This window comes from Camelus bactrianus, chromosome 20, assembly GCF_048773025.1.
Source record: "Camelus bactrianus isolate YW-2024 breed Bactrian camel chromosome 20, ASM4877302v1, whole genome shotgun sequence".
In the NCBI taxonomy this organism is placed as follows: domain Eukaryota; kingdom Metazoa; phylum Chordata; class Mammalia; order Artiodactyla; family Camelidae; genus Camelus; species Camelus bactrianus.
This window is the reverse complement of record NC_133558.1, coordinates 30,786,322-30,814,137: the sequence shown is the minus strand read 5'-3', so window position 1 is coordinate 30,814,137 and position 27,816 is coordinate 30,786,322. Positions and strand designations below refer to the sequence as shown.

At 41.0% G+C, this 27,816-nt stretch overlaps 1 protein-coding gene across 2 annotated transcripts; it reads left to right on the top strand.

Annotated features, from left to right (window-relative positions):
* The first annotated feature begins 786 nt into the window (after positions 1-786).
* On the top strand, positions 787-21,859 carry ENPP5 (ectonucleotide pyrophosphatase/phosphodiesterase family member 5). 2 transcript variants are annotated; one of them, XM_074348848.1, is made up of 6 exons: positions 787-1,010; positions 1,360-1,440; positions 7,470-7,592; positions 12,814-13,677; positions 15,168-15,344; positions 19,384-21,859. In XM_074348848.1, exons 4-6 carry the CDS (start codon positions 12,849-12,851, stop codon positions 19,818-19,820), a joined length of 1,443 nt encoding a protein of 480 aa, XP_074204949.1. In that variant the 5' UTR covers positions 787-1,010; positions 1,360-1,440; positions 7,470-7,592; positions 12,814-12,848; the 3' UTR covers positions 19,821-21,859. The 2 variants fall into 2 exon arrangements, with proteins under 2 accessions (XP_074204949.1, XP_010972139.1); XM_010973837.3 differs by lacking the exons at positions 787-1,010; positions 1,360-1,440; positions 7,470-7,592 and adding an exon at positions 10,489-10,684.
* The last annotated feature ends 5,957 nt before the right edge of the window (positions 21,860-27,816 follow it).

Genomic DNA, 27,816 nt, shown 5'->3' with positions numbered 1-27,816 from the left:
TAGGTACAATATAAATACCATTTTAAAAAAACAAACAGAATCATCTAGAATATTCTTATCTTGACTTTCCTTATTCTACCTTGGAATTTTCAAAACTTAACAAATTCCAGTAAAATTCAACTACCTAACACCAATTCCAAGCATTTTTTTTCCTTTCACATTTTCCCCAACACAGTTTTTAAACACAATAGTGGTATCTAATAATTTATCATTGACTCTGATTCTTTCCAAAAACACTGGACAGGATGTAAATTAACTATAAACAGTTCATAAATTATTTATGTCTGGAAATCCTGTTTCAGCAACTTCTCAATAGCCAAGGTATGTAAACCCTTTCAATTATGAGTCAGCATGGCTTCACTATTTGTCTCAGAAAATTCTTGTCCAGGAAAATGAGACTCTTAACCGATAAATAATGTGATTGCTTGTGTAAGGAAATTCCTGCCCGTACGCTTGTCCAGGCAGTTTGCTGAAATGGAGAAGCAGTTCTTCTCCTGAGACAGCAGAGGGCTCAGCTGGGCAAACCCCTCGCTGGCCACATGGCAGCTTAGTTTTCTAGATTCACATCAAGACCCATGCTTGTTGCACCTACCGGCCCAAAGTACATGATGCTGTAAACTCTGTCCAATTCACAAGTGGTTCTGTGCCTTGAAAGACCCGCCTTTAACCCTTTAACCCCCAGCAACAAACTCCTACAAATCACCTCTGGTGACCTCCCCTCTGGGCCATGATAAGACTGTCAAAGCGGAGTTCCCTTTCACTGCAGCGGGTCCAGCAAACTCGGCTTTGCTCGATCCGTAGATGTTCCAGTGATCTTCTGGGGAGTCAACGGTCAACTCCTCTACCAGGCTGTAAGTTAACGACTAACTGTATTACACGTGGGGCACTCTGATACTTCTGTTCTGATCCATTGTATTCTATTTCATTCTTTTTTAAATGTAGCCGCCAATCCCTGAATGAATTTGACCAGCAATGAACCCCAAGCCCCAGGCTGGAAAACACTCTCAGAGGTAAACCTATTACAGAAATTGGGGCATCTAACCGCACGGCAGCCAGCATCTTGGTCCAGGCTCGGCGATCGGAATCTCAGCTTTGACCCTGCAAGCTCAGTCCAGAGAGGTCATGAGGCCAAAGTGAGTCGGGCTGAACTGATTTCAGGGCTCGCTAATGAGTCACACCCACAGAATGAAAATAAAAAACCCAGGTTCATTCCTAGATTTCCTTGGTTTCCAATTCCCAGATAGGGTTGGGAGAAACAGGAGCCAGTAAACCTCCCCCGACACACAGCCACTTAATCCTTGTGACACAATTGTTCACAGTGTTCCCTTCTTTCCTTTCTCCCATGGATGGTGATTCTAGAACCCAGGATGTACAAATAAGAAGAAAATGTGTTCGAAGACTCCTGGTAACCAGAGGAGAAATGGTTCTCTGCATTCCCAGGTGAGGACAGTACTGGTGAATGTTCTACTGGGAAAAAGGAGTCTTTTTTCCTTCTTTTTTCTTTTTTTATTGAAGTATAATTGATTTACAATGTTGTACTAGTTTCAGGTGGAGCAAAGTGATTCAGTTATACACATCTATATGTGTGTGTATGTACATATATATGTCATTTTTTTGATTCTTTTCCATTATAGGTTATTACAAGGTACTGAACATAGTTCCCTGTGCTGTACAGTAGGCCTTTGTTGTTTATTTATTTTGTATATAGTAGTTTGTACCCACTACTCCAAGACCCCTAATTTATCCCTCCTCCTTTCCCCTTTGGGGAACCCTAAATTTGTTTTCTATGTCTGTGAGTCTATTTCTGTTTTGTAAATAAGTTCACTTGTATCACTTTTTAGATTCCACATATAAGTGATACCATATTTGTCTTTCTCTTTCTAGCTTATTTCACTTAGTATGATCATCTCTAGGTCCAACCATGTTGCTGCAAATGGCATTATTTCATTCTTTTTTATGGCCTAGTAATATTCCATTGTATATAGAGACCACATCTTCTTTATCCAATGAAAGAGTCTTTGCCTGGGGAGAAGTGACTCTGTCCCCAGGCCTGACTAGACCTTGTGTGACAGATTTGCCTGGGACTATGCACGTGTGGGAGTGTAAGCACCTTTTGTTATGATTGTCCAGAGAAGAAAGACCCCCATATTTCCCCAGAAACTACAATTTAGACAGTTTTTTCAAGATTCTAAAAGTCCTAACCATGAGAGAGGAGCAATATTGTAAACATGTCCTTTAACTTCTGTTGAGAAAAACAGCAATATAGGTAAAATCAGGAAAATAATTTTCATAATTCCAACTGTGTACACAGCTCCTTTCCCATCTCTTCGGAAACGAAGACCCCAACGGCCCATTGCCTAACCTGCTCTGACTCCTCCCACTCAAACAGAATGTCACGTTTAGAGTCAGACATTCACAGAGGTTGTAGAATCTCATTTTTAAAATATCAAATAGATTCTTAGTTCATGCTGAATGATGCAAGCCAGAAAGTAGAGACAGGATGAGAGGAATAGAGTTTGCCAGTCTTCCTAAGGATAGCAAAACCGACTTTGCCCCAAGCAAGAGCATTTAGGTCTAGAATCAAGTGGAGAAGTTACCGAGAGATCATGGCCAAAAACAGGACAAAACAAAAACAAAAAACAAAACAAAAAAACCTGAAGGTGCTGTGCACACAGTTGGCTCGGAAACCACTCCATGGTCCAAACCTTCTCAGCAAGTGAGGTCAGACTGCCCCTCCCTGCTTCCCCCACCGACCCTTCTGTCACGCACTTCACAGTGGGTTCCTTTCTTCCCTCAAGGCCGCATATCATGTTTCCTTAGCCTGGGGACTGCTGGGTGCTGGCTGGGGACAGGAGAGAACTCAGAGTGACTTTCCTTGGATTAACGCCCCCAAGAGTGGGTCTGTGCCTTCCCCAGCAGAGCTGATAGCATCTGGGAGGAGGGTTGATGCACCCAAAAACAGAACGGCCCCAAAAGGCACACGGGGCCTCACAAAGGCTCTTGGAGAGCTGCCTGGAGCACACTGTCCAGCAGCCACTTGCAAGAAACCCGCTAAAGTAGGGAAATCATTTTTAAAAACATGACTAAGAGGTCCCTTTATTCCTTAAACTTATGACAGCCCTGGGAGGAAAAGATCATGGAAACATCCCCACTGTACAGATAAAGAAACCAACCAGAGAAGCAGAGATTTACTTAAGGTTCCTCATCTCGTAAGTGGCAGAACCAAGACTCAAGCCAGTTATAACTCCAAGGCTAATGTTCCTCCCTTGGGCTTGTCAGGGGCAGAGGAGCAGATGGAGTCTTGGGGGAGAGTAATGAGGTGAAGTATGTGACAAAGTGTTGGGTGACAAGCCTGCCCTCAAAGCCTGTTTTTGCCATTTCAGCATCCCTTCCAGGGCTGAGATGCTGAGATGCTAGAAAATATTTCATTTCCGGGAAAGAGGAAATTATATTGACTCCCTGTTGCATTTAATTAAACACCATTTACCTGTAAAACTTTATTTGGAATGAAGCAATGTACTCGACAATTTGAGGATGAAGATTTAATCCTAAAGGCCTGTCATCTTTTTTAATTTTGGGAAAGAATGTGCAGTCTGTTTGCGTCCCCTCTCTCGGGTCATATGAATTAATTTTAAAGAAATGACTTAAAACAGAGAAACATTCAGATGTCGATCACATACTCCTGCTGAAGGTTTTCTAATGCAGAATATTCTGATTCTGAGTCCAGTGAGGTCCTTCCTGGACACTGTTTTGTGCAGATGGAATGGCAGCCCTCTCTTGTGTGGGAAAGTTGTGTGTGGTGGTCACCATCTTCCCCTTTGGAGCTGGGAAGGTTTTAATCTACTGTTCCTTATTTACTCACTTAAGAAACACTGAGCTGAGTGCTGCGTGGTGGGTGTTGGGGACACACTGGTCTCTGCTCTCAAAGAACAGACAGGCGGAGGCGGCCAAGATATTAACAGAGCCTGACCATACGAGGCAGTGGGTGGTTCAGAGCACACACACACACGCTGGAAAGACCCACGGATGGATCCCAGCTTCAGGGCTTCTGGTCCCGTGACTTTCGGCAAGATCTCAACAGGGCTAAGTTCATTTTCTCGTTTATAGAAGCAAGTAGCATTTAGACCTACCCCCACGGGTTACTTGTGAGGATTAAACAAGCAAGTTCATGTAAAGATCTAGGCGTCACCCAGAACATAGTCAGATCTCAATACACGTCAGCCTTGACGGAGGAGAGTCAGGAAAGGCTTCCCAGAAAACAGGACACCAGAGCAAGGAGAGGCAGCAGAATTAGCAGTGTTTCTCAACCAGGGGGCTGGGGTTTTGCTCCCCCATGGGACATTTAGCAATGTCTGGAGACATTTTTTTATTGTCATGCCCTGTGGGGCGATCAGCACTAACACTACTGACATCCTATAAGGCACAGAACAACTCGCCCCCAACAAACAGCTGTCCAGCCTGAATGTCAGTCATGCTGAGGTTGAGAAACTCTGGTTTAGAGGTGGATTCTGTAGCCAAAATGCCTGGGTTTTTATCGGGGCAGGAAATCTTATTTCTCAACTCTCTAGGGTTTGATAACTGGAGACTGCCAATTAAACTGACAAAAGACAGATCAACAGCAGGAAAGGGGGAATCCGCATTGCACATGAGGGCCTCTGAAAGAAGTAGCTGGTGCATTAAGTGGTTACATTAAGTGGTTAGACGTGCATCTAACTTAGTACAGGGAAGGGAAGGGGAGAAAGGCTTATGGGGGAAGAGCAAATAGGCGTCTTTAGGAAGACAAATGTGTTGTTGGAAGGATAGGAGATAAAGTTTGTGATGATGTTTGTCTACCCAGGCATGAGTGGTCCTTCTGTCTTCTTCAGGACCACAAAACTCCCCCAGAGACGGGATCTAGGGTAGGTTTACTGCCGGGAGTAGAAGTGGCCCCCCAGAGAGGATTTATGACAGCCCTCATTTCTCAGCCGTCTCTGTGTTTGGTCAGATAAGGGAAGCTCTGAGAAGGCTACTTTCTGCATCCTTTGAATTTCACATGTCTTCTGCTTAAAGTAATCTTTATACCAACTCAGAGGTTCCAAGTGGGACCCAGCAGTTTCAATCCTGGCTGTGTCACTCACTAGCCACACACTTACTGTGTGACTCTGGGCAAGTTACTGAAACTTTCTGTGCCTCACTTACCTCATTTGTCAATGAAGAAATTCAGAAAACTTACTGAGTTATTGATAAATACCTGGAAGATAGTAAATACTACATTTACACTTACGTAAATTCTAGTGTCTAAGTCCTAAAGGATCGTTTCCCCCAAGTCCCCCAAAATGACCAAAGGGGTCGTTACTCCCCTACAAGTAGGAGTAATGACCTACTGAAACCCGCGCTTTCTATGCCCTATGTAGCATCTAGGATGATCACTCTCAGTTCCACGGAGTTCTAGTGATTCTTTCCTTTGGCCTCTGTATCTTTAGCCAAGTTTCAGCCTAGTTTATTTGGTTCCATTAGTCCAGCATTATCTAAAATTCATGTATAAGATGTGCAACATGGAAGCAAGGACCAATCTGAGATGCCGCTGGAGGAAGGGCAGATGGGGCGGGGAGGAGGCAGAGCTAGGGAGGACCCTTACTAGCATCTCTTCTGCAACTTCTGCTTTTATTATTTTATGTTTTCTTTCAATTTCGCCTTGCTGTTTAAGACATATCTCCTCTGCTATTTGGGGGGAGAGGTTCACATTAGTTATTTATTGATTCAAAATATATTGCATGTACCTATCATAAATGGGAAGCTCTTTTTTATTGAAGTATAGTTGATTTACAGTGTTGTGTTAGTTTCTGGTGTCCAGCCTAGCGATTCAGTTTTATATATATATATATATATATATATATATATATATATATATATATATATATATATATATATATTCTTTTTCATTATAGGTTATTACAAGTTACTGAATGTAGTTCTCTGTGCTGTACAGTAGGACCTTGTTGTTTATCTATTTTATATACAGTAGTGTGTATCTGCTAATCCTAAACTCCTAATTTATCCCTTCCCACTTCCCCTTTGGTAACCATAAGTTTGTTTTCTATGCCTGTGAGTCTCTTTCCATTTTTAAATAAGTTCATTTATATCATTTTTTAAGATTCCACATGTATGTGATATCAGATGAAATTTGTCTTGCTCTGTCTGACGTATCTCACTTAGATGATAATCTCTAGTTTCATCCATGTTGCTGCAAATGGCATTATTTCACTCACTTTATGGCTGAGTAGTATTCCATTGTATATATACATCACATTTTCCTTGTCCAGTCATCTGTTGATGATCACTTAGGTTGTTTCCATGTCTTGGCTATTGTAAATAGTGCTGCTATGAACATTAGGGTGCAGGTGTCTTTTTGAATTAAGTTCTCTCTGGATATATGCCCAGGAGTGGGATTGCTGGATCAAATGGTAAGTCTATTTTCAGTTTTTTGAGGAACCTCTGTACTGTTTTCCATTGTGGCTGCACCAAATTATATTCCCACCAGCAGCGTAGGAGGGTTCCCTTTTCTCCACACCCTCTCCAGCATTTACTGTTTGTGGAATTTTTAATGATAACCATTCTGGTAAAATTAAATATTTTCAGATATATAGTTCTCTGGATTTTGACAAACTTAGACAGTTGTGTAACCACCATCACAATCAGAATTCCCTCACATCCAGACGTTCTCCTGTGCCCCTTTACAACCAGTCCTCTCCCTTCACTCTCAGCCCCTGAGAACCACCAATCTGATTTCCGTCCCTGTCGTTTTTGCCTTTCATAGAAAGTCATAGAAATGGAACCATACAGGAAATAGTCATTTGTATCTGGCTTCCTTCACTTAGTGAAATGCTTCGAGAACTCATCCAGGTTGTTGCGTGTATCAGGACTTCATTCTTCTTGTTGCTGAATAGTGTCGCACTTATGGATTTGCCAGAACTTGTTTATCTAGGCACCACTGAGGGATCTTTGGGTTTTTTTTCTAGCTTTTGAGGATGAATAAAGCTGTTACAATATGCTTATAACTTTTGGAGTGGATATCTTCTTTTTTTCCGCTAAATACCTAGGAATGGGGTTCCTGGGTTATAGGATAAATGCACATTTAACTTTATAAGAGGCTTCCAAACTGTTTTCCAAAGCGGCTGTACCAGTCCCACCTGCAGTGTATCATAGTTGCCGCTGCTCTGCATCTTTGTCAGCAATAGATGTTGTCAATTTCCTTGATTTGAGCCATTTTCGTAATAATTCATGGACTTCTGATCTAGGCTGAGCTGTGGAATTAAACATCCTGCCAGCTACTGGATTGGATAGTGTTCCCCCCAAATTCACATTCCCCTGGAACCTCAGAATATTACCTTATTTGGAACTAGGATCTTCGCAGCTGGAACTAATTAAATTTAGATGAGGTCTTACTGGGTTAAAGTGGGCCTTCATTCCAATGACTGGTGTCCTCACAGGAAGGCCACGTGAAGACACGAGACATGCAGAGACGAACACCACGTGATGATGGAGAAAGTGACTGGAGTTATGCTGCAACTGGCCCAGGAACCCCAGAACCACCCGAAACTGAAAGAGACAAGGTGAGATTCTTCCTTAGAGCCTGGGGGTGGGGGGAGGGTGGCCCTGCCAACATCTTGATTTCAGATTTCAAGCCTCCAGAACTGTGAGAGAACACATTTCTGCCGTCCTCAGACACCCAGTTTGTAGTAGTCTGTTATGGCAACCACAGGAAAATAACACACTATGAATACAATATGCAAAATACAGTAATACGAAGTGGTTTAGGAGGTTAGATTTGATTTACTTAAAGCTTCCTGAGGATAAAAGCATAATAATCGTTTGTGTGAAAATATAGTTCTAATTAGGGCAGATACATCATTAGCAGCCTAAATTATTATTAGGCATAAAAATACTTGGACTAAGTCTTCGAATATAATTCAACTTTTCACTCATTGGGCTGGACTTCTGCCAATAAGTCCGAATTAGTGAAGACGTACTGTTTATCGAGAAGTGAGCTCAGTCCAGACCCAGAGTCCTAATCTGTGGCCATTCAATATGTGAGACTTGTGAGACTCATATTTTGCAGAATGTTCTATAAAGGATTAAGAGATAGACTTTGTTTTAGTCTGGGCATTGTGATAGAATACACTACAACCTTAAAGATGATTAAAATTGTAAAATAATTTGCTCCTTTTCCCTGCCACAGGGTACAGACTAGTTCTGAAAACAAAACTTCTATAGCAGAGCCAGTCTTGGCTATTTCATAAGGAACAGATCCTATTTCAGTTTTAGCACAAACCTCTTCCAGCTCCCGAGGAAGACAACAATTCGGCTATCAAACTCCTATCAGACTTCTTTCAGGCAGAGGGACCCCCATCTCCACCCAAAAACCCATGAAAGAAGTTGATTCTTCTGTTACCCCATTAGTCAGAAAAATATTACCAGTGTGATGATGATTACATAAATTAATACAATAATAGAAAACTAAGGAATAGCTATAGTCAACAGGTTGTGGCTTATATGACCATAATTTGCTGAGTAGTTACTACAGTTGGACAGAAATCAAGGCCACAGGCAGGGCAGAAGGCCCAGTATAGTTGTGGTGTCAGGAATTCCATGTTTTCACAGTCATTCCTCTATCTCTACTCATTAAGCCAGACTTTTTCCACATTAGCAACATGAGTTAAATAGCAAGCCTACCATGCTTGGATGTCATGCTCTGGAGGTCTGGGAAGTGTCTTTGGCACTCCCTGAGCCCTCCGTGAGTCATTTTCCGCGCTGTGCACTGTGGTTAACAGCCGCGCAGTGCCAATTTCACAGGGGTAGCTCGTGAATTTGGTCGTGTCTTCCATCAAGAGTTTACAGAGAGCTGTGCCATCTGAACGGAGTCCAGCAATGTTCAGTGATCCATGGAAAAGACAGGCCTGTTTCCCTACTTCTTCTCTCTAATGAGCATATGCTGTTCTTTGAGCGTTTGAGGGAAACACAGTGTTGGCCTATTTTGGGGGGACAAAGGCTGACAATATTGGACCACCCCATTCCAAGTTGGGGCAATTTCAAAGGACAGGGCTTTGGGAACTTGGAACAACATGTACAGCTTCACTGTCATGAAGTCTGGCTAAACACAGAAACCAGCCTCCCTCTTAATCTCCGTCCCACTTGTGGAAAACCGTAAACTCAATTTATTACAAATCAAAGGCCAGGGGAGAATGACCAGATGTCCTTGGGGATGGTATGACACAATTAGGAGGGAGCCATTGGGGTAGGGACTGTCCCTCTACAAGAAGTTGAGAGAAAGAAAACACAATGACCCAAATGTTTGCCTCATTTAATTCAACGCCAGCAGGAATGTCTGTTCATTACACCCGATAGGGAAGGTGAGCTTCGGGCAGGAGCCAAAGCTACTGGTTTTGCTCTCCATTTTAACGGCTAATTAGATGTTGAAACTCAAGTGTGACAACCAAACAGATATTATTGCCCATTGCAGGGTGGTCAGAATTAGGCCTGGGAATTGTGTGGATGGACGGATTCTTTCAGGGGAGCTCAAAGTCACTGCTACAATTTGTGATATAGTTGGTATCAAATTGGCAAACTCCGCACAAGCCGGCACTTCCTATGGCCTAAAAATACCATCAATTACCAAAAAACTGCCCCAAAACTTGAAAATGAATCCACTGGAGGAAAGGAACAGAAGAAACAGGGCCAAAGAAGACTTTCCAAAAGAGAAATCAGATCTGAAGTTCATAGCTTTATTGCATGTTTGGAAACAAGGCTGGCTGCAGAGCCTGGCTCCTGGATGCAACCATTAGAATAGCCGTTCAGCCTCTTGCCCTGTGCAAATTAACCTGATTCTGAGCCTGGCTTGTTTAATATGTGCATTCTCAGGTGCCACACTATTGCAGATCCCTCAAAGACCTGATATTGCAAACACCTGGACAATTAACACTGGTGCTGCAGAGCCGACTAAATTAAATCCTTTTAAATTAGATTTTGCATCGTCCCGTGGACATGCTAGGATGTTTCAGGTGTTCCTTGGAGCCAAATCCAGGGTATGGTGCTACCTATTTGTGATAAAAAAATAAAACCTGAGAGATCAGATAAGAGAATAAAAGAAACTTTTAACAAAAACACCTGGGTGCTGAAGCTCACTAACCACTGGGGCAGCGCGCTATGATCTCTCTGCATCACTCACTACAGCACAACTGTCCGTCAAAGTTACGGCACAGAGCAGAGGTTGGTGACTTGGCAGACAGGACCTCAGCGAGCGCCCGGCGTCTTCGCCTCGCCGCCCCTCGGGCCTCCAGGCCCGGTCTGCAACCCCCTTTGCTCCCAGGGCTTCCGCCTCATCCCGCCTCGGAACTCGGCAGCGCCCGCCCCGCTCCCGCTGATTGACAGGCGGGGCAGCGACTCCCGGGAGCCCGGCTTTCGCTCTGCAACCCCGGCGGTAACTATCCCACCGTACCCAATGGGAGCCAAGAGGCGGGGCCTGCTGGGGGGAGGCGGTGCTGGTCAGGTGCTCTCCGTCGAAGCGGCGTGCAGGTTACTGGCCGCGGCTTACGGGGACTCCTCTTGCTCCTACCGCCTCCCAGCTATTGCCCCCGGTCTGCGGGAGGGAGACCCTCCGGACCCTTCCTCCCACTGCCCCAAGCCGATGCGGATGGAGCGGATGAAGGTAGGAGTCCGGGGGACTGGGCAGCTGGCCTCTCGGGGACCCACATGCCTCCGGTGGGCCCCCAAACTACCTCCCCACCCCCAGTTTCCACTGCACACATGCACAGCGCCCTTAGGGCCTCTGCCGGCCTTGATAGGCGGGAGTTCTGCGAATTGGGAATGTACCCTGCGCCGAGACCCTCCCCAGAGCTAGGATAGTATCCCGGTGGGGAAGATGGGGCGATGCATCACCCTCCTCTGGACGTCTCATCCCTCTACACACACCAACGCGTCCTTCACTTTCCCTCGTCACGTTTCTCGGTGCCCCTTCCCTCCAGATTAACAGGGATGTATGTGGGGGAGGGGAGGAGGACCTGGAAAGCAGCCCAGTGAAATCCGGACCCAGAACTGGGGATTCCACTGCACCGTGCAGCGTTTTGTGCACGGAAAAGAAAGAAAACAGATTTCTTTCACCCCCCAGCTCTCTGTTTATTGCTTTATGTCATCGATGTGATAATGTTGATTCTTATCAAACATTCCTAACCTTGAGGCAACACTTCGGCTTCGTTTATCTTCCTTCGTCTCGGGAAAGCTGTCTTTCCTGCTTACTACAGCTGCTGAATTAATTTACTAAATGAGAGGAGAATCAGGTGTTTCTTGTAATTGATTCTTTTTTTTAGCCTTAAATCATATTTGGTTCAAAGTATCCTTGCTTGTGTTAGGAAGGTGAAGAAGAGAGAAAGAGGGAGGCAGGAATCACTATCCTCAGCCAGAAATGTTAGTAAATATATTTGCAGTCTCTTATTGGAACTGATTTTTAATGTTTCTTCCAGAATTGGAAACTTTATTGCTATTTGAGAAATAATTTTTAATTTTTGAACCATTGTCTGGAGACCAATACTTAAAACAATTTCAGTTCAAGTAATGTTCTAGGGATGGTGAAATCGTGGTTAAAAAGCAAATAAAACAGAATTATTGCACCTGAAAGCAAAGCATGCCAAGCAGTTTTTATTTACCAGCACCTATGATATAGTGAGGCTCTTAAGACAGGGCCCATTTCTTGAGGTTTTAAAATGTCTTCAGCATATTCAGATTGTTCAAATTAGGAAGATGTCAAAAGCCAAATTCAAGAAATTTCTTGGCACAAAACCTTAGATCCAGGTTTTGGTGGGCTTATAAATACCTTCATACAAGAACAGTCAGCAGGAGAGGACAAAAGATTCTTGTTTGTTTGCAAACTCTGTAGGAACTGACAAAATTTACATCTGGATTGTTTATCCATATTGCCTCTTAATAGCTTTCTTGAATAGAATAAGTTTTTTAGAAAGAGAGGCAGGTGGACAACAACCTTGATCCAAAGAGATTCTTTAATCCCAGGAAGTCCCTTTCCTACACATATCGCTGATAAGATTAAATGTTGATGAATTTTAACATTAGGAAGGTCAAGGCTAAATTTCAGAATTACGTTTCCATTTATACTTAGTTCAGAAGCTAATTGTTTAAAGAAGGCTGGGCTTTGATTATTAATAAATGAGTGTAGGTTACATTTCAGGAATATATTTGAATGTCACAAATTTTATGTGACTTCGGGAACCAAGTTCATCTATTTTCTCTCTCTTGTGACATATCTCACCATGATGAACCAAACATAAGGCCTTGGCTTTGAAAAATGGAGGTGTACATACATACTTTTTAAAAGCATTGTTTTTGGACTTGCTAGTGGTAATTCTTTGTTGATAGGTTCCTATAGTCCGTCTAACCAAAATAATAAATATGTCCATAGGTATTTGATGTGATACAAAAGTTTCTGACCAGGAGTCAGAAGTCTGAGTCAACTCGAAAATGTCTGAAAAGTTGTATGTAAATTATATCGTATTTTAAAATGATATTTGAGGAGCTGACTTAATTTCTTTGAGGAATGTTTTGATAAATTCTTAGAAACGAAAACAGTTTTTAAATGCAACTAAACTTCTTAGCTTTATTATACAGGGAGCCCCAGGTCTCTTGTTTAAGGTGAAGTTCTGCAGTGTAATCCTTCCAGGCTGTGATTTATGCTGTAACTGGGATTGCTAAGCACCATCACTCTCCATTTTGGGTAAAGTATACAAAGCAAAATTATTGCTATTAATTTCTCTATTTCCTTTTATACAGATTCTCTTACACTGAACCGATCAAGAACTTTGAAAATGACTTCAAAACGTCTCTGGGTGTCCTTCGTACTTGCTGCAGTCACACTTTCAATTACATTTTCTCTCCAACCAGACCAGCAAAAGGTTCTACTAGTTTCATTTGATGGATTCCGATGGGATTACTTATATAGAGTTCCAACACCCCATTTTCACCATGTGATGAAATACGGTGTTCATGTGAAGCAAGTTACTAATATTTTTCTAACAAAGACCTACCCTAACCATTATACTTTGGTAACTGGCCTCTTTGCCGAGAATCATGGTATTGTTGCCAATGACATGTTTGATCCTATTCTGAACAAATCTTTCTCCTTGGGTCACATGGATATTTATGATTCTGAGTTTTGGGAAGAAGCGACACCAATATGGATCACAAATCAGAGGGCAGGACATACTAGTGGTGCGGCCATGTGGCCCGGAACAGATGTAAAAATACACAACAGCTTTCCCACTCACTACATGCCTTACAACGAGTCCGTTTCATTTGAAGAGAGAGTTGCCAAAATTATCGAATGGTTTACATCGAAAGAGCCCATCAGTCTTGGTCTTCTCTATTGGGAAGAACCTGATGACACCGCCCACGATTTGGGACCAGACAGTCCGCTCATGGGACCTGTCATTTCAGATGTCGACCGCAAGTTAGGGTATCTCATACAAATGCTGAAAAAGGCAAAGTTGTGGGACGTTTTGAACCTAATCATCACAAGTGATCATGGAATGACGCAGTGTTCTGAGGAGCGGATCATAGAGCTTGACCAGTATCTGGACAGAGACTACTATGTCCTGGTCGACCAGTCGCCAGTAGCAGCCATCTTGCCCAAAGAAGGTGAGTCTGAACTTTGTGGTGGGCTGGGTCTGCGCGTGCCCAGTGCGACTAAATTGGGATTTTTGTTTCTGTGTCTTTCAAGTGTGCTTGCCTTCGTTGTGGTAATATTCAGGATTTAATCCTTTGACTTTGAGAAGACAAGCTCTCTTTTCTCAGGGTCTGATTTTTCACTTTTTCCTAGAATATTGAAACGGATGCTCTCTGTCTATGATTGTCCCACTTAACCATTTTGGAGTCATCGGATATGATGAACGCTAGCTACAGCCTCTGTTGTCAGAAAAATTAAGTTGGGAGGATACATACAAAATGCATGCAATTACAGGGATTTTATTCTATCAAAAAAAACTAATTTCCATTTATTTACTTTTTAAGGGAGGTACTGGGAATTCAACACAGGACCTCGTGCATGTTAAACACGCGCTCTGCCACTGAGCTATATACCCCACCCTCCCACAGTGATTTTATAGAAGCCTTGAAGCCTTCGATGGATTCTTAGTTAGAACCTGCTCAATAGGGAAGTGGTGGGGTATCAGAGGAGAGAGCTTTGCTGGTCCTGAGATTTAGTTTTCTTACCCTGTAAGTCGGGGAAGGAATAACAATACCTGGAACTTGTTACAAACCTCTCCTCGAAGCCTCATTATTTCTGTTTTAAATATCGGTGAACGAGCTCAGAAGTTTTAAAATCCCCAGGTCACAGAGTCAGTGCAGAACAAGACTCAGACCTGCTCTTCTGACTTCTGTTTTATCACCTCCTGGGGTCAGAGTCAGTACCAAATGAGAAAACAGATTTTGAAAAGTGGAATAACTCACCAATGAGACTTACATCCCTCGCAGGGGAATGAAGAGATCATAGGACACAGGGAATGTTAAAAATATGCCCATGCAACAAAGGAATTTGAAAAACAAGAAACGGACTCAAGATAGTGTCCAGGTTTACTGCGTTTGAAGTCACGAGGAGTCCTTTGGCAACACCTCCAGGAAACGTTAAAGAACGTTTCCATTTTAAAGCTGCTTTGCTGGTCTGGTCTGTCCTTTTCCAACCCTCACCCTTCACTTATTGTTCTTGTCTAGAGATTCTCTATCTCTGTCCTCAGAACTACCAGAACTACCAGAACTTAGCCCTTTGCTTTTGTTTGGGTGTGCAGTGCCCAGACATTTTACTTAGTGCCACCAATGAGTGTGTGTGTGTGTGTGTGTGTGTGTGTGCGCGCGCGCGCGCATGTGTTAAAGTCTTTAGAGGTTAGAGATGTCCGGTTCTATAAAATGTCCTCTCTTCAGGTGAATTTACTTTAAGAGGAGATTATTTCTCAGTTTCCCCTACAAGATTATTTCCTGCAAGGGGGTGGGGCTTCTAAAACATCTGGCTAAGTTTTGTGAAGGTGAGCTCGCTCAGATGTCTGCGTTGATGGACCTCTGATGCCATGGCTGTTTCTTTGACGGTCGCAGTGAGTGTCCTGTCCTGAGTGCCTCTCTGCCTCCTTCCCTTTTAGGTAAATTTGATGAAGTCTACGAAGCACTAGCTCACGCTCATCCTAACCTTACTGTGTACAAAAGAGAAGAGATCCCGGAAAGATGGCATTACAGGGACAACAGTCGAATTCAGCCGATTATTGCAGTGGCCGACGAAGGGTGGTATATTTTACGGAATAAGTCAGATGACTTTATGTGTGAGTATATTACAGTGTTTCTCTCCATCCTGTCATTGTTTGCTAAAGTGGAGGCCAGATGGGAGTTGTTTCTGCTCTATTCAGCAGTTTATTTACTGATTACATAACTAGGGAGTGCGATACATCAATAGTTAAATAAAGATCCAATAAACAAAGATTTATTGGGGCTTTAAAATGAGGTCACCTCTTAAAAGTGAAACATTTACTTCTCTTGAAGCCATCAGACCAAAGACATGCACAGTGACCTATTACTGCTAATTTTAACCATCGTGCTCCTGAGAAAAAATAACTGAAATTTAGAAATTGAATCATTTTTCTGCACCTGCTTTATATTCTGATTTCATAAAAATTTAATCTCTAGTTTTCTTTGCTGCCTTTATTTTTCTAGTTTCTTTTGCCCTTCTGGTTCTACCAAATATAGGCCAGCTTTGCTTGTCATGTTGGAAACATTTCTAAAAAAAAAGTGCAGATGGCATGGATAAAAAATATATCCAGACATATATTTTCGTAATTAATACCTAGCGATGTAATTTGGGAAATATTTCCCCTGACTAAATTTAGAAAATATCTTGGAAATCCCATTTCAAATTCAAGCATGCAAAGTAGCTTCTTGCCATCATTAATGTGTAAATTTACCTTCTTACATAGCTTTTAACAACTTAGTCAAATGGAAAAGTTATCGCAGGATTTCACTCAAGTTTATTTGCATATTTACTCTCAAGCTCCTGTTCTGCTTTTTGTATCACCAGTGATGGATCCCTACAGACTGAATTTCCTAGGCTACTTTGTAGACGGGTTGCCGGTTAGATTTGGCCAATATTGGACCCTGGCAGGAATGTGGAAGGCGGGGGTTTGGGAGAAGCCAGCGTATTTGTCCCCCAATCTCTCTGCCCCAGGCTGTTTCTCTAACAGTAGCTTCGTGTCCTCTGTGATCCCAGCTCCTTCTGGACAACTCTCTCTCTGGCTTCAGCTCCTACTGGCTTTGGGTCTCCGGGGACACCACCTCTTCCTTCTGTCCCTCCAGCCTTGGGGGCCTGAGGTTCCCACTGTTCTACTGGCTGGGTAACCTCGCCATCCCATGGTTGCCTCTCAGCTTCAGCAGTTTTATGAAGAGCTCCTTATTAAAGGACTTACAAAGTCCCCTCTCTTGTACTGCCTGGCGTGGATTCTGCTTTCCTGGCTGATACCGGTATTAGCTTGCACCACCAGTCCAGGTCACTGAGAGTTGCTTCCCTTCTGTTCCTTGAGTGTTGAAGGAACCACATTGTGTCAACACCATCTAGAAATGCTCTTTTAGGCATTGATCCTTGATATGTATCAGATATCTACAAAAATATCCCCTTAGGTAGAACTGGCTTCCTATCATGCTGATTGGTGAAGAGAAAAGCCATTGCCTGGCAGTGAGGTTTGTAGAGTATGTGTGAGTCATACCGGCAGATGTGTACAAATACCTGGTTCCGGTCCTTAAAACAGGTTCTACATGTAGATAGTAATCTGAACCAGTATTTAATCAGGGTAGGAGAACTGTTTTCAGAAGGCTTTTAAAATTAATTCCTTTGGCTATGAGAATAATTGCTACCTTTTTATGTTCAGATTTTCATGTATTATGCAAATAGCTATTTTATTAGAAGGGTTGTTCAAAAAAGAATTGCTGTCTCGGAGGAGATTTATACTTTAAAGTTGACATAAATTTAAGGGGCTCTCTTGAAATTTTGGTCTGGTGAATTATATAATAGATTGGTCACACCAACTTTTGATAGAAAATGTTAATAATGCTTGATGTTAACATTATGTTCAACGTAATTACTTATTCAACAAAAAAATCTATAAAATAATTACTTTTTTTCATTTTTCAGTTTTATTAGGTAGAATTGTTAAAATTTGACTGCACATATACAGTATGTTCCATGTAAATACATATGCACAATATACTGCACATTTTTTTTTAGTTTGCATATATGTACTGATCATTGTTTCTAAGAACAGTTTAGAGCTTTAGCTTTTTAAACTTACATAGTTACTTAATGGAGTAAAGCCAACTACAAAACAAGAATCAACAGAATGTGGTAATCCAATCATAAAGGACAGTCAAATGTGCTTACACATATTCAAGAAATCAGCCATCTCAGTTATAACTAATAAGTAGTTCATTTGTGTCCTTTTTTTTAAAAAAAAATTCCACATGTAAGTGATATCATATGGCATTTTTCTTTCTCTTTCCGGCCCACTTCACTTAGAATGACGATCTCCAGGTCCATCCATGTTGCTGCAAATGGCATCCTTTTATTCTTTTTTATGGCTGAGTAGTATTCCATTGTGTGTGTGTGTGTGTGTGTGTGTGTGTGTGTGTGTGTGTGCGCGCGTGCGCGCGCGTGCGCACGTGTGTGTGTATACACACACACCATATCTTCTTTATCCAGTCGTCTTATTTTACAAATAATTAAGTACTGGCCACTACAGCCCTTCACAGCCTGAGTTCTACAAGAGGATTCAAGTCCTAATGTCCAAAAGCAGGAGTTCTCAAATGTGTTCCCGGGACCAGTAGTAACCAAATCTCCTGGGCGCTTGTTAGAAATGCAGATTCTTGGGCCCAACCTAGACCTACTGAACTAGGAACTCTGAGGGCAGAGCCCAGCAATCTATGTTCTCGCCTGTATCTACATCCCCAGAGCCTCATACACACTGAAGTTGGAGGACCACTGCCCTAAGCATTCGTTATTAAATACTGTCTGCTGGGTTAAGCCTTTATGGTAGGGGCTACCACTGCAAAAAAAAAAACCCTGTTCGTGGGAGAGGTTTCATAAGTCATAATGAGTTCATCTCAAATCTGATTTTCTAGTAAGAAGTGTGATGTGCAAGAGTCATCTTTGCCTTTGTGGCTGAAAGTCTGGATCCGGCTTCTCATAGAAATGAGCCCAGCAATCATCCCATCAATTACAGATCACATAATGGCACATTTACCAATGTTACTACTGATTAATGAACTAGAAGAGCAGTCCCCTGGCAGATGACTCCCAGCAATTCATAAATCCAGCATTATTTCCACTTGAATAAACTCAAAAAGAAGCCTGGCATTTAGAACGACTTCTTTAGATGGATTTTGCAAAGTAGATTTGGAATTCCTTTGAGGAGATGACTTTCAGAGGAGTTGATTTAGAATTTTCTTTTTTTGCAATGCTGTGTTCCCACTGCGTATTGCCATAGCAAGTGTAAACAGTAGGGACTGATCTGCTGGTCATTCTCACCACCTTCAAAATAAAGCCTTTCATGTTTCTTTGGTTGTCATCTTAGCAGTAGCTCCCTCGCTTTGTCTGTCCCCTGACAGTATGCTAGACGCATACGCCTTTAAAATGCAGCTTCTATTGTGCAGGAGTTTTCATCCTTCAATTTTGTATCTTTTTCTGACTTGATAAATCAGAAGACTCCTAAAGTTTTCACCCTTTTTTTTGTAGCCATACTAAAGCACACAATGCTAGGTTGGATCTGAACCACCAAAGGCAAGACATTACCCTCAAGTCCTGACTTTTATTTTTCAATAGTGGATTGGAACTGTAACTGGAGGTTTGATTTTTGTGGTGTCTTTTGGTTTTCTTTATTATTTTTCCCCTTTTATTGATAGCTATGGATTTACTGCCTTCATGACTAAGAGCATGTTTATCTTTAGAACAGTAACTGGAACATAGTAGGTATCTAAGTATTTGCTGAATATTAGTTTACTTGCTACCAAACAAACAAACAGAAAAACAAACACTTTCGAGTTCCCCTGATGTGGCTCCGCTTTGCTCTTTATACGTCTTTAAACTCTGTTGCTTAAGGTTGTGTCGGCCTGTGAGAAAGATTCCTGGTCATCTGACTTTTCACTTCCTGAAATGAAACCGTGATGCTGACAGCAGCAGAAATTGCTTGTAAAAGATTCTTCTGTTTTGAAAGTTGCATTAGATAGAGTTTGCATTTAAGTTCAGAATTTGACGATACAACAGTTATTTCCGTTTTAAGACCATCGGGTTGGCTGACCCATTCATGCATTTTATCTCCACAGTGGGCAACCACGGCTATGATAATGAATTAGCAGAAATGCATCCCATATTTCTAGCCCACGGCCCTGCCTTCCGAGAGAATTTCACCAAAGAAGCCGTGAACTCCACAGATCTGTACCCACTGCTCTGCCACCTCCTCAATGTTACGGCCATGCCCCACAACGGATCCCTCAGGAACGTCCAGGATCTGCTCAGTGCAGCAGCCCCAAGAGCCGGTCCTTACGGTCCTTACACGCAGAGCCCTCCACTCCTCCAGGGTCGTGTCCCACCAGGGGAAAATGAGCAGGAGGCGTCATACGCTTACTTCCTAGGGGTCTCTCTTGGTAGCATTATAGTTATTGTGTTTTTCATAATTTTCATTAAACATTTAATTCACAGCCAGATACCTGTCCTACCAGATTTTCAGGCTGAAATATCTCAACCATTATTACAAGCCTAATGCTACTTTGATGTGGAGATTGCATAGTTATGTCAGTGTTTAAAGGTTTCAAATCCTAGGAAACCAGCTTCAGATATTTGCACAGACCATTCAGCAGATGTGTACATATAGAGGCGCAGTCACACACACACACAGTCACACTCTCACTCTCATGCTTACACGCACATGGACCAAAATACACACACCTGCAAAGGATTAATGACGTGGAAGTACGTTTCCGTCATTCGCTCTGGCTTCAGGCTCTGGCTAAGCGCCTGCTTTATTTGGACTTGGCATTAGCAATTTTGCACTATTTGAAGTACATTTCATATTGCACTTTACTCTCGGAATGGGTACTTGTATGTGAAATGCACTGTATCAGCAATTTTGTCTTCTCACTCAGTTGAAAAAAAGACCTTTTGCACCCAGGTCCCAGGATACTTGTTATTCTTTGCTCAGAGTGAATTTTCTGAGAATTCCTGAATACTGTACAAGCCTATCTCCTTAAATTGGGAGAATATGAAGAAAGTGAAAACTGTTGAAAATTCCACATGATGAGCTCTGCACAGTGACGTTTGGAGAGATGTATTCCCAACGGCAGGGAGCACCTGCGGGATCTCCTTGTCATATTTCTTTCCAAAGGACATGGGTTTTCATTTTATACCCCCCACCAAAAAAGGTTCAAGAGATTCAAATACTGACAGATTCATTCTAGCCATATTGTTTCTGTCATGAAATTCATTATTGCTATTTACTGATTAGTCCTTTTTCTCTGATTTTGATCATCAGACACTATGAACATACATTTCTTTCCCGTGGAGGCCAGCACTGGCCTGATTAAAAGGGGCCAGGCACCGTCTCAGCAATGTTTTCTCTTGATTATTTGCTTCCTTAAAAATGAAATCACTAGTAATCACATTAAAATCAAATTAGATAAGACCAATGTTTTCTTTCTGGTAACCTATAGTAACAGCACAAGCATCTTTTAGATTTGAGCATTGGAAATTCCCTGAATTGCAGAGAGCACAAACTCTGCTAGGGAAAATGCAGGCCATGCCATCTGAAAAGAGCTGTGTGGAGCTTGGGGGAAAAAAAAATTAGGCAGAACCACTAGTGTTCACAACGTTCCCAGAATAGTGCTGAAGGCACCCTGATGGCACAGAGGAATGAAACAACTCTTAGAGGTAACAATATTGAAACAAGAGGAGTTGAGGTTTATAGTCTTGTTTTCTCAAGTATTTGAATATCCATTCACCAAGTGCTTGGTGGAAACAAAGGTGAATCCAAGTTCACAAATAAGACTTCTGCCTCCTGGGTGGGATTTGTCATTTATCCCCCACGTAAAGCTGTGCTTTAGATCCCTTGAGTAGTCAGGGTGGGGAGAGGGCGGTTTTACCTATAGTTTCTTAAATGAAAAAGGAGGCCCTGGAAAGAACAGTTTTCCTTGGAGAAATTAGAAACCAGTTTATAGACACTTGGCTCATAGATAATACTGTGATCTTACGTGTATTTATGTACCCACTGGCTAATAAGTAGGGAAAATGTTCGATGCCTTCCAGAAAGAAAGGATAAACTTGATGTGAAGAACAGAAGTGGCATAGTTAAAAATATAATTGAATTTAAGTGCTTCCTAAAATTGGGTGAATGAATGATATTTAAATGATAATACCAATAAAAAAATGTTAGCACCTAAGTCTCATTTCATTACACAGCATCTTAATGGGACAGAATGGAATCACTAAGAATGGACCGTAGATTAAAAAGCTGCGAAGTTCAACAGTAGAGAGCAAATTCCTCAAGAGGTTTGCACTCTGGATTAGACGTTTTAAACTATGTGCTGGCTTGCTTGGTAGTGTGAACCTACCTGCATTATTGAGGTGCCGATCTGAAGACTGAAAGATGAAATTGGTCTAAAAGCATTACTGTTCAAGTGCTAACTGTACATTTCAAGTAATTGTTGCAGTAAATTCAGTTTAGAGGGTGCTATTACCATAGTGGTAAGAAGAAAGTAAATTCTGTGATGTTGATGAAATCATTAAAACTTGGACATGAAGATTTGATGATCGAATGGCTTCTTTCATTTATAGATACTTTCTTGTAAAATATCAGCAGGACAGTTTACCTGAAAGAAAATAAAATTTTAAATGTTGCTGGGAAAATCTAGTCCCTCAATCATCGTGGGATCGCTTTGTTGGCTTTGGTTTTTACCTGCATGTCTCTGTGGTCAAACTTTGTACGTAGTGAACACAAATCAGCACACAGAAATAAAATGTAGACTCGCTAGTCTTCCTACCTGTGAGAATTTGGAAAAGGTCAGAGGAATGGAGCTCCACACCCCCTCCCAAAACACTTACATTGTTGCTGAACATCCTCCATCAGCTATTTTGTAGTTTATTAATTGATATGAGTTTATTAATTGATGTGGCTCTTTTTCAGTGTATGTCTTGCAGTTTCTTCTCTCTGCCACCTACCATGTATAAAGTTGTTTTTCAAAAGGGATTCTGACCTCTTAAGGTAAAACTGGGGTCCTATTATTAGTTTCAGTTTCTTATAAGAAAGAATCTATTTCTAGAAAATCTGAGGAAGACCCTAACTCTCCTAGTTCTGTTTTTTTTTTTTTTTCTTTCTTTTTTTTTCCCAGCTATTCATTAGCTAAGGCAACAGAGAGTCAGAGAGCCAGGAGGGATCTGAGGGGCCATTGAACCCCCGGATTTAACAAGGGCCCTTGAAAGCTGTGAAGTGGCTTGCATGGCATCTTAGTGCCAGTGGGAAGGAGGACCCAGGTGTCCTGATCCAGTGGCGGGTTAGGACATGAATGTAATGAAATTTGAGGGGACTCAGTAGCAGGCAGGACATGGGGTGGGGGACGACAATAAAAGCTCCTGGAAAAATGGGAAGCTGTACAAGATGCTTGGGCAGACTGCCCTAAGAGAACATCGCTGCTGTACAAGAAAATGCATTCACAGCTCCAGCGTGATGATACTGCCTCGTCTTCTTCCTTCAGGGTGCTGTTGAGAAGTCTTACGCCAATGTATTGTCTCTCTTCCTTCCCTCCCTTCTGTAACCCGTTCTCTGAAATTTTAGTTATTATCGAAGATACTCCACTTGTCGCTCAGGGGCCTCTTTCATTTTAAAGGCTCATTTCTCTTGTGCATTCTAGCCAATCTTCAGCATTTCTCATTTCTTTCATCCCTTTTCTCTTTACCATTTCTTGGCACTCACATTCCTGGGATGCTGAACCTTATGAACTGGTTAACTGTTTGTTTCTCCCAATATTTTCCAGTTCTTCCTTTTGTTACATCATTCAAGACACTTCATCTTCCAAACCTTAGCCACCCCCTCTGCTTTTTTTTTAACACACATTTAAAGTCTTATTTTTAATTTTCCAAATTTATTTCTAGTTCTTTGTAATAACGTACTGTTACTTAACTTTTTAATGGAGTGGAACACACTCAAAAATGCACAAATAGTAAATGTGGCCAATTATCAGTAAGTGAACAAATCCATGTAACTATCACTGTAGAAAAGAAATAGAAGATAGAGCATCACCAGCACTCCAGGAAGATCCTCTTAAGACTCTTTCCAATTATTACCTCTTCCCTCCTGCCTAAGGTAACACTGTCCTGAGGAGGAACACAATAGAATAGTGTCCCCTATTTCCAAATTTTATCTGAATGAAATCATACAATATATATTATGTTTGGCTCTTTTTCACTCAAGATTATGTGAGATTCATCCATATTTTTGTATGTAGCCATGGTTTATTTTCATTGCTTCATGGAATTAACATCTTCTGAATGTACTGTAATTTGTTTATTCTCTTTTTGGATATTTGGATCATTTCCAGTTTGGTAAGTAATGCTGCTGTGAACTTTTGGTGCATCGAAGCATACATTTTTGTTGGATCTATTATATAAATCTGCTATTTAGCCTAGGTTTTCCCAAAAGTAGAGTCTGAGACAAAGGCTTGTAGGTAGAACCTGTGTCCATCAGCTCCCAAAACCCCAGTGGTTAAGGGTGGCCACGTGGCGATTAACTCCACGTACGTCTGGGGAGGGCGTGCACAGTGCTAGGTGTGTGTTCTCACAGGCACCCAGTCTTCCTGGCCCTGGGATCTGCGCCAGGAAGAAAGAGGCTAAGCCTTGTCAGGTTGCATCTGTGGGAAACTGGTTTAAGCCAGGATGAAACTGGAGTTAAGGCGTGGGCTGAGTGGACTGGAGGTTTGGTAAGCAGGCGATGTCCAGTACAGCCACACGTATATGGAGTCGGCATTTTAACAAAGGTCATCAGTTCTGCTCGTCCACTTGTCTATCCTGGGTCAACACCATAGTGTCTTCATTACTATATGACAGTTCTTGGCATCTGATAGAAAAGTCCTACAATTTATTTCTCTTCAACATTACCTTGGCCCTCTGCTTTTCTATGTACATTTGAGTGAGCTGATACAGTTCCTTAAAAAATAAAACCCTGCTGGCACTGCTTGGATGCCATAATCAGTTTTGAGAATTTCCATCTTTATAATACTGAATCTTCCAACCTATAAATATGATATAGACGTCCGTTATTTTGGTCTTCCTTAATTCCTCTCGATGTTATGATTTCCCGTGCAAAAATTCTGCATGTGTTCTGTAGAGGCATGTATACTTATTCCTACATATTTCATGCTGCTTGATACCAATGTAAATAAGTTTTAAATTTTCATTTTGTTTTCTGCTGATACATAGGAAATACACTTGACCTTTTTATATATTGACCCCATCCAGCAACTTTGTTAAGCTCTCATCTATCTGATTCCTTTGGATTTTCTATATATGCAATCACGTCATCTGTGGATGACAGTTTTATTATTTTTCTTTTTTTAACTTAAAGCAAAAATTCCTCTAATTTTTTTTTAATTGAGGTATAGTCAGTTATAATGTGTTAATTTCTGGCGTACAGCATCATGTCCCAGCCATGCATATACATACATATATTCGTTTTCATATTTTTCCTTTAAAAGGTTATTACAAGATATTGAATATAGTTCCCTATGCTATACAGACATTTGTTTATTTTTATATATAGTGGCTAACATATGCAAATCTCAAACTCCCAAATGTATCCCTTCCCACTGCCCTTCTCCCAGTAACCAGAAAATTGTTTACAATGTCTGTCAGTCTGTTTCTGTTTTGTAGGAGTTCATTGGTGTCCTCTTTTTTCTTTTCTCCAGATTCACATATGGGTGATACCATATGGTATTTTTCTCTTTCTGGCTTACTTCACTTAGAATGGCATTCTCCAGGTCCATCCATGTTGCTGCAAATGGCATTATCCATTTTACTTTTTTTTTTTAATCACTGAGTAGTATTCCATTGTATAAATGTACCACACCTCCTTTATCCAGTCATCTGTGGATGGATGTTTGTTTCCATGTCTTGGATGTTGTATATGGTGCTGCTGTGAACATTGGGGTGCATGTATCTTTTTGAATTAGAGTTCCCTCCAGAGATATGCCCAGGAGTGGGATTGCTGGATCATATGGTAAGTCTATTTTTAGTTTTTTGAGGAATTTCCATACTGTTTTCCATAATGACTACACCAAACTACATTCCCACCAGCGGTGTAGGAGGGTTCCCCTTTCTCTACAGCCTCTCCAGAATTTATTGTTCATGGACTGTTGAATGATGGCCATTCTGACTGGTGTGAGGTGATAACCTCATTGTATTTTGATTTGCATTTCTCTGACAATTAGCGATGCTGAGCATTTTTTCATGTGCCTGTTGGCCATTTGTATGTCTTCACTGGAGAATTGCTTGTTTAGGTCTTCTGCCCGTTTTTGGATTGAGGTTTTTTTTTTTTTTTTTTTTTTTTTTTTTGTTAAGTTGTATGAGCTGTTTATATATTCTGGAAATTAAACCTTTGTCAGTCGCATCATTTGCAGATATTTTCTCCCATTCCATAGGTTGTCGTTTTGTTTTACTTACAATTTCCTTTGCTGTGAAAAGCTTGTAAGTTTCATTAGGTCCCATTTGTTTATTTTTGCTTCTATTTCTATTTCCTGGGTAGACTGGCCTAGGAGAACATTGCTAAGATTTATGTCAGAGAATATTTTGTCTGTTTTCTTCTAGGAGGTTTATCGTTTCTTGTCTTATATTTAAGTCTTTAAGCCATTTTGAGTTTATTTTTGTGTATGGTGTGAGGGAGTGTTCTAACTTCATTGATTTACATGCTGCTGTCCAGTTTTTCCAACACCATTTGCTGAAGAGACTGTCTTTTCTCCATTGTATATTCTTGCTTCTTTTGTTAAAGATTAATTAACCATAGGTCTGTGGGTTTATTTCTGAGTTCTATTCTGTTCCATTGATCCATGTCTGTTTTTATGCCAATAACATGCTGTTTTGATTACTGTAGCTCTGTAGTTCTGCCTGAAGTCTGAGAGGGTTATTCCTCCAGCTTCATTCTTTTTCTTCTGTATTGCTTCGGCAGTTCTGGGTCTTTTGTGATTCCATATAAATTTTAGGATTGTTTGTTCTGGTTCTGTGAAAAATGTTCTGGGCAATTTGATAGGGATCACATTAAATCTGTAGATTGGTTTGGGCAGTATGGCCATTTTAACAATATTGATTCTGCCAATCCAAGAGCATGGCCTATCTTTCCATTTCTTTAGGTCATCTTTAATTTCTTTAATCAATGTTTTGTAGTTCTCCATGTATAAAAGACTTTCACCTCCTTGGTCAGATTTATTTCTAAGTATTTTATTGTTTTGGATGCAATTTTAAAAGGGTTTGTTTATTTTTCCTGCTGTTTCATTGTTAGTATAAAGAAATGCAACTGATTTCTGTATGTTAATCTTGTATCCTGCAACCTTGCTAAATTCTTTTATCAGCTCTAGTAGTTTTTGTATGGAGCTTTTAGGGTTTTCTATATATACTATCATGTCATCCACATATAGTGACAATTTTACCTGTTCTCTTCCAGTTTGGATCCCCTTTCTCTTTGTTACCTAACTGCTGTGGCTAGGACTTCCAAGACTATGTTGAATAGAAATGTTGAGTGGGCATCCTTGTCTTGTTCCAGATTTTAGTGGGAAGGCTTTTAGTTTTTCACCATTGAGTATTATTCTGGCTTTGGGTCTGTCATAAATAGCTTTTATTACACTGGGGTATGTTCCCTCTATACCTACCTGATATATATTGGTCCTTTTATTTTGTGAAATGTCCCTCTCAATCTCTGGAATTCTTGTCTTGAAGACTATTTTATCTGATATTAATACATGTACTCCACCTTTCCATAGTATATCATTTTCTATCCTTTCTCTTTCAATTTGCCTTTGTATCTAAAGTGTGTCTCCTGTTGACAACATATAGCTGGGTCTTGGGTTTGCACCCAGTCTGACAAATCTCTGCATTTAACTGGGATGTTCAGTGTATTTACACGTTGTTATTGATGTGGTTGTATTTTATATCTTTTCCCTTCATTTGAAATTGGCCTATAGTTTTTTTTATGCTATTTTAATTTTTATCAGGTTTGATATCAATGTTACATTCATCTTAAAAACTCAGGTTTTTTTTTTTTTTTTCCTAAAACACTAGTTTCATGAAGCAAACGTAACACTGATAATCAAACCTGACAGAGAGGCACTAAAAAAGATTATTATCTCTTGGGCCTGAAACTTTTTTGTATGATAGTTTATAACTTTCCCAATCTTTAAAAAAGAAATTGGTTTTAGTTTTCTTTCTCTGCTGCAGTCAATTGTATTCAGTATTTTCCCTAGGACATTACCCATTTCATCGACATTTTCAAACTTATTTGAGCCAAATAAAATAGGCTCTTATGATTTTTAAGCACTTGTTTCTTTGTTTATATCTGCATTCTCTCCTTCCTTTACCACCACCTTTTGAGTAGGTTAGCTTTTCAGCTTCTCAGCTGCCTTTTCCAGAGTTCACAGATGCCGTGAGGGGCCTCACTTTGAGAGGTTTCTTCCTTCTTCTGAAGCTTGACCTCTTGATTCTTCACTTGGTAATTCCTCAGTGCCTTT

Bases quoted from the DNA above. Each gene is read 5' to 3' on its own strand.
- ENPP5 (XM_074348848.1), top strand. From the start codon at position 12,849: ATGACTTCAAAACGTCTCTGGGTGTCCTTCGTACTTGCTGCAGTCACA. The intron at 13,678-15,167 runs GTGAGTCTGAAC...CTTCCCTTTTAG, and splicing joins AGCCATCTTGCCCAAAGAAG to GTAAATTTGATGAAGTCTAC. The intron at 15,345-19,383 runs GTGAGTATATTA...TTATCTCCACAG, and splicing joins TAAGTCAGATGACTTTATGT to TGGGCAACCACGGCTATGAT.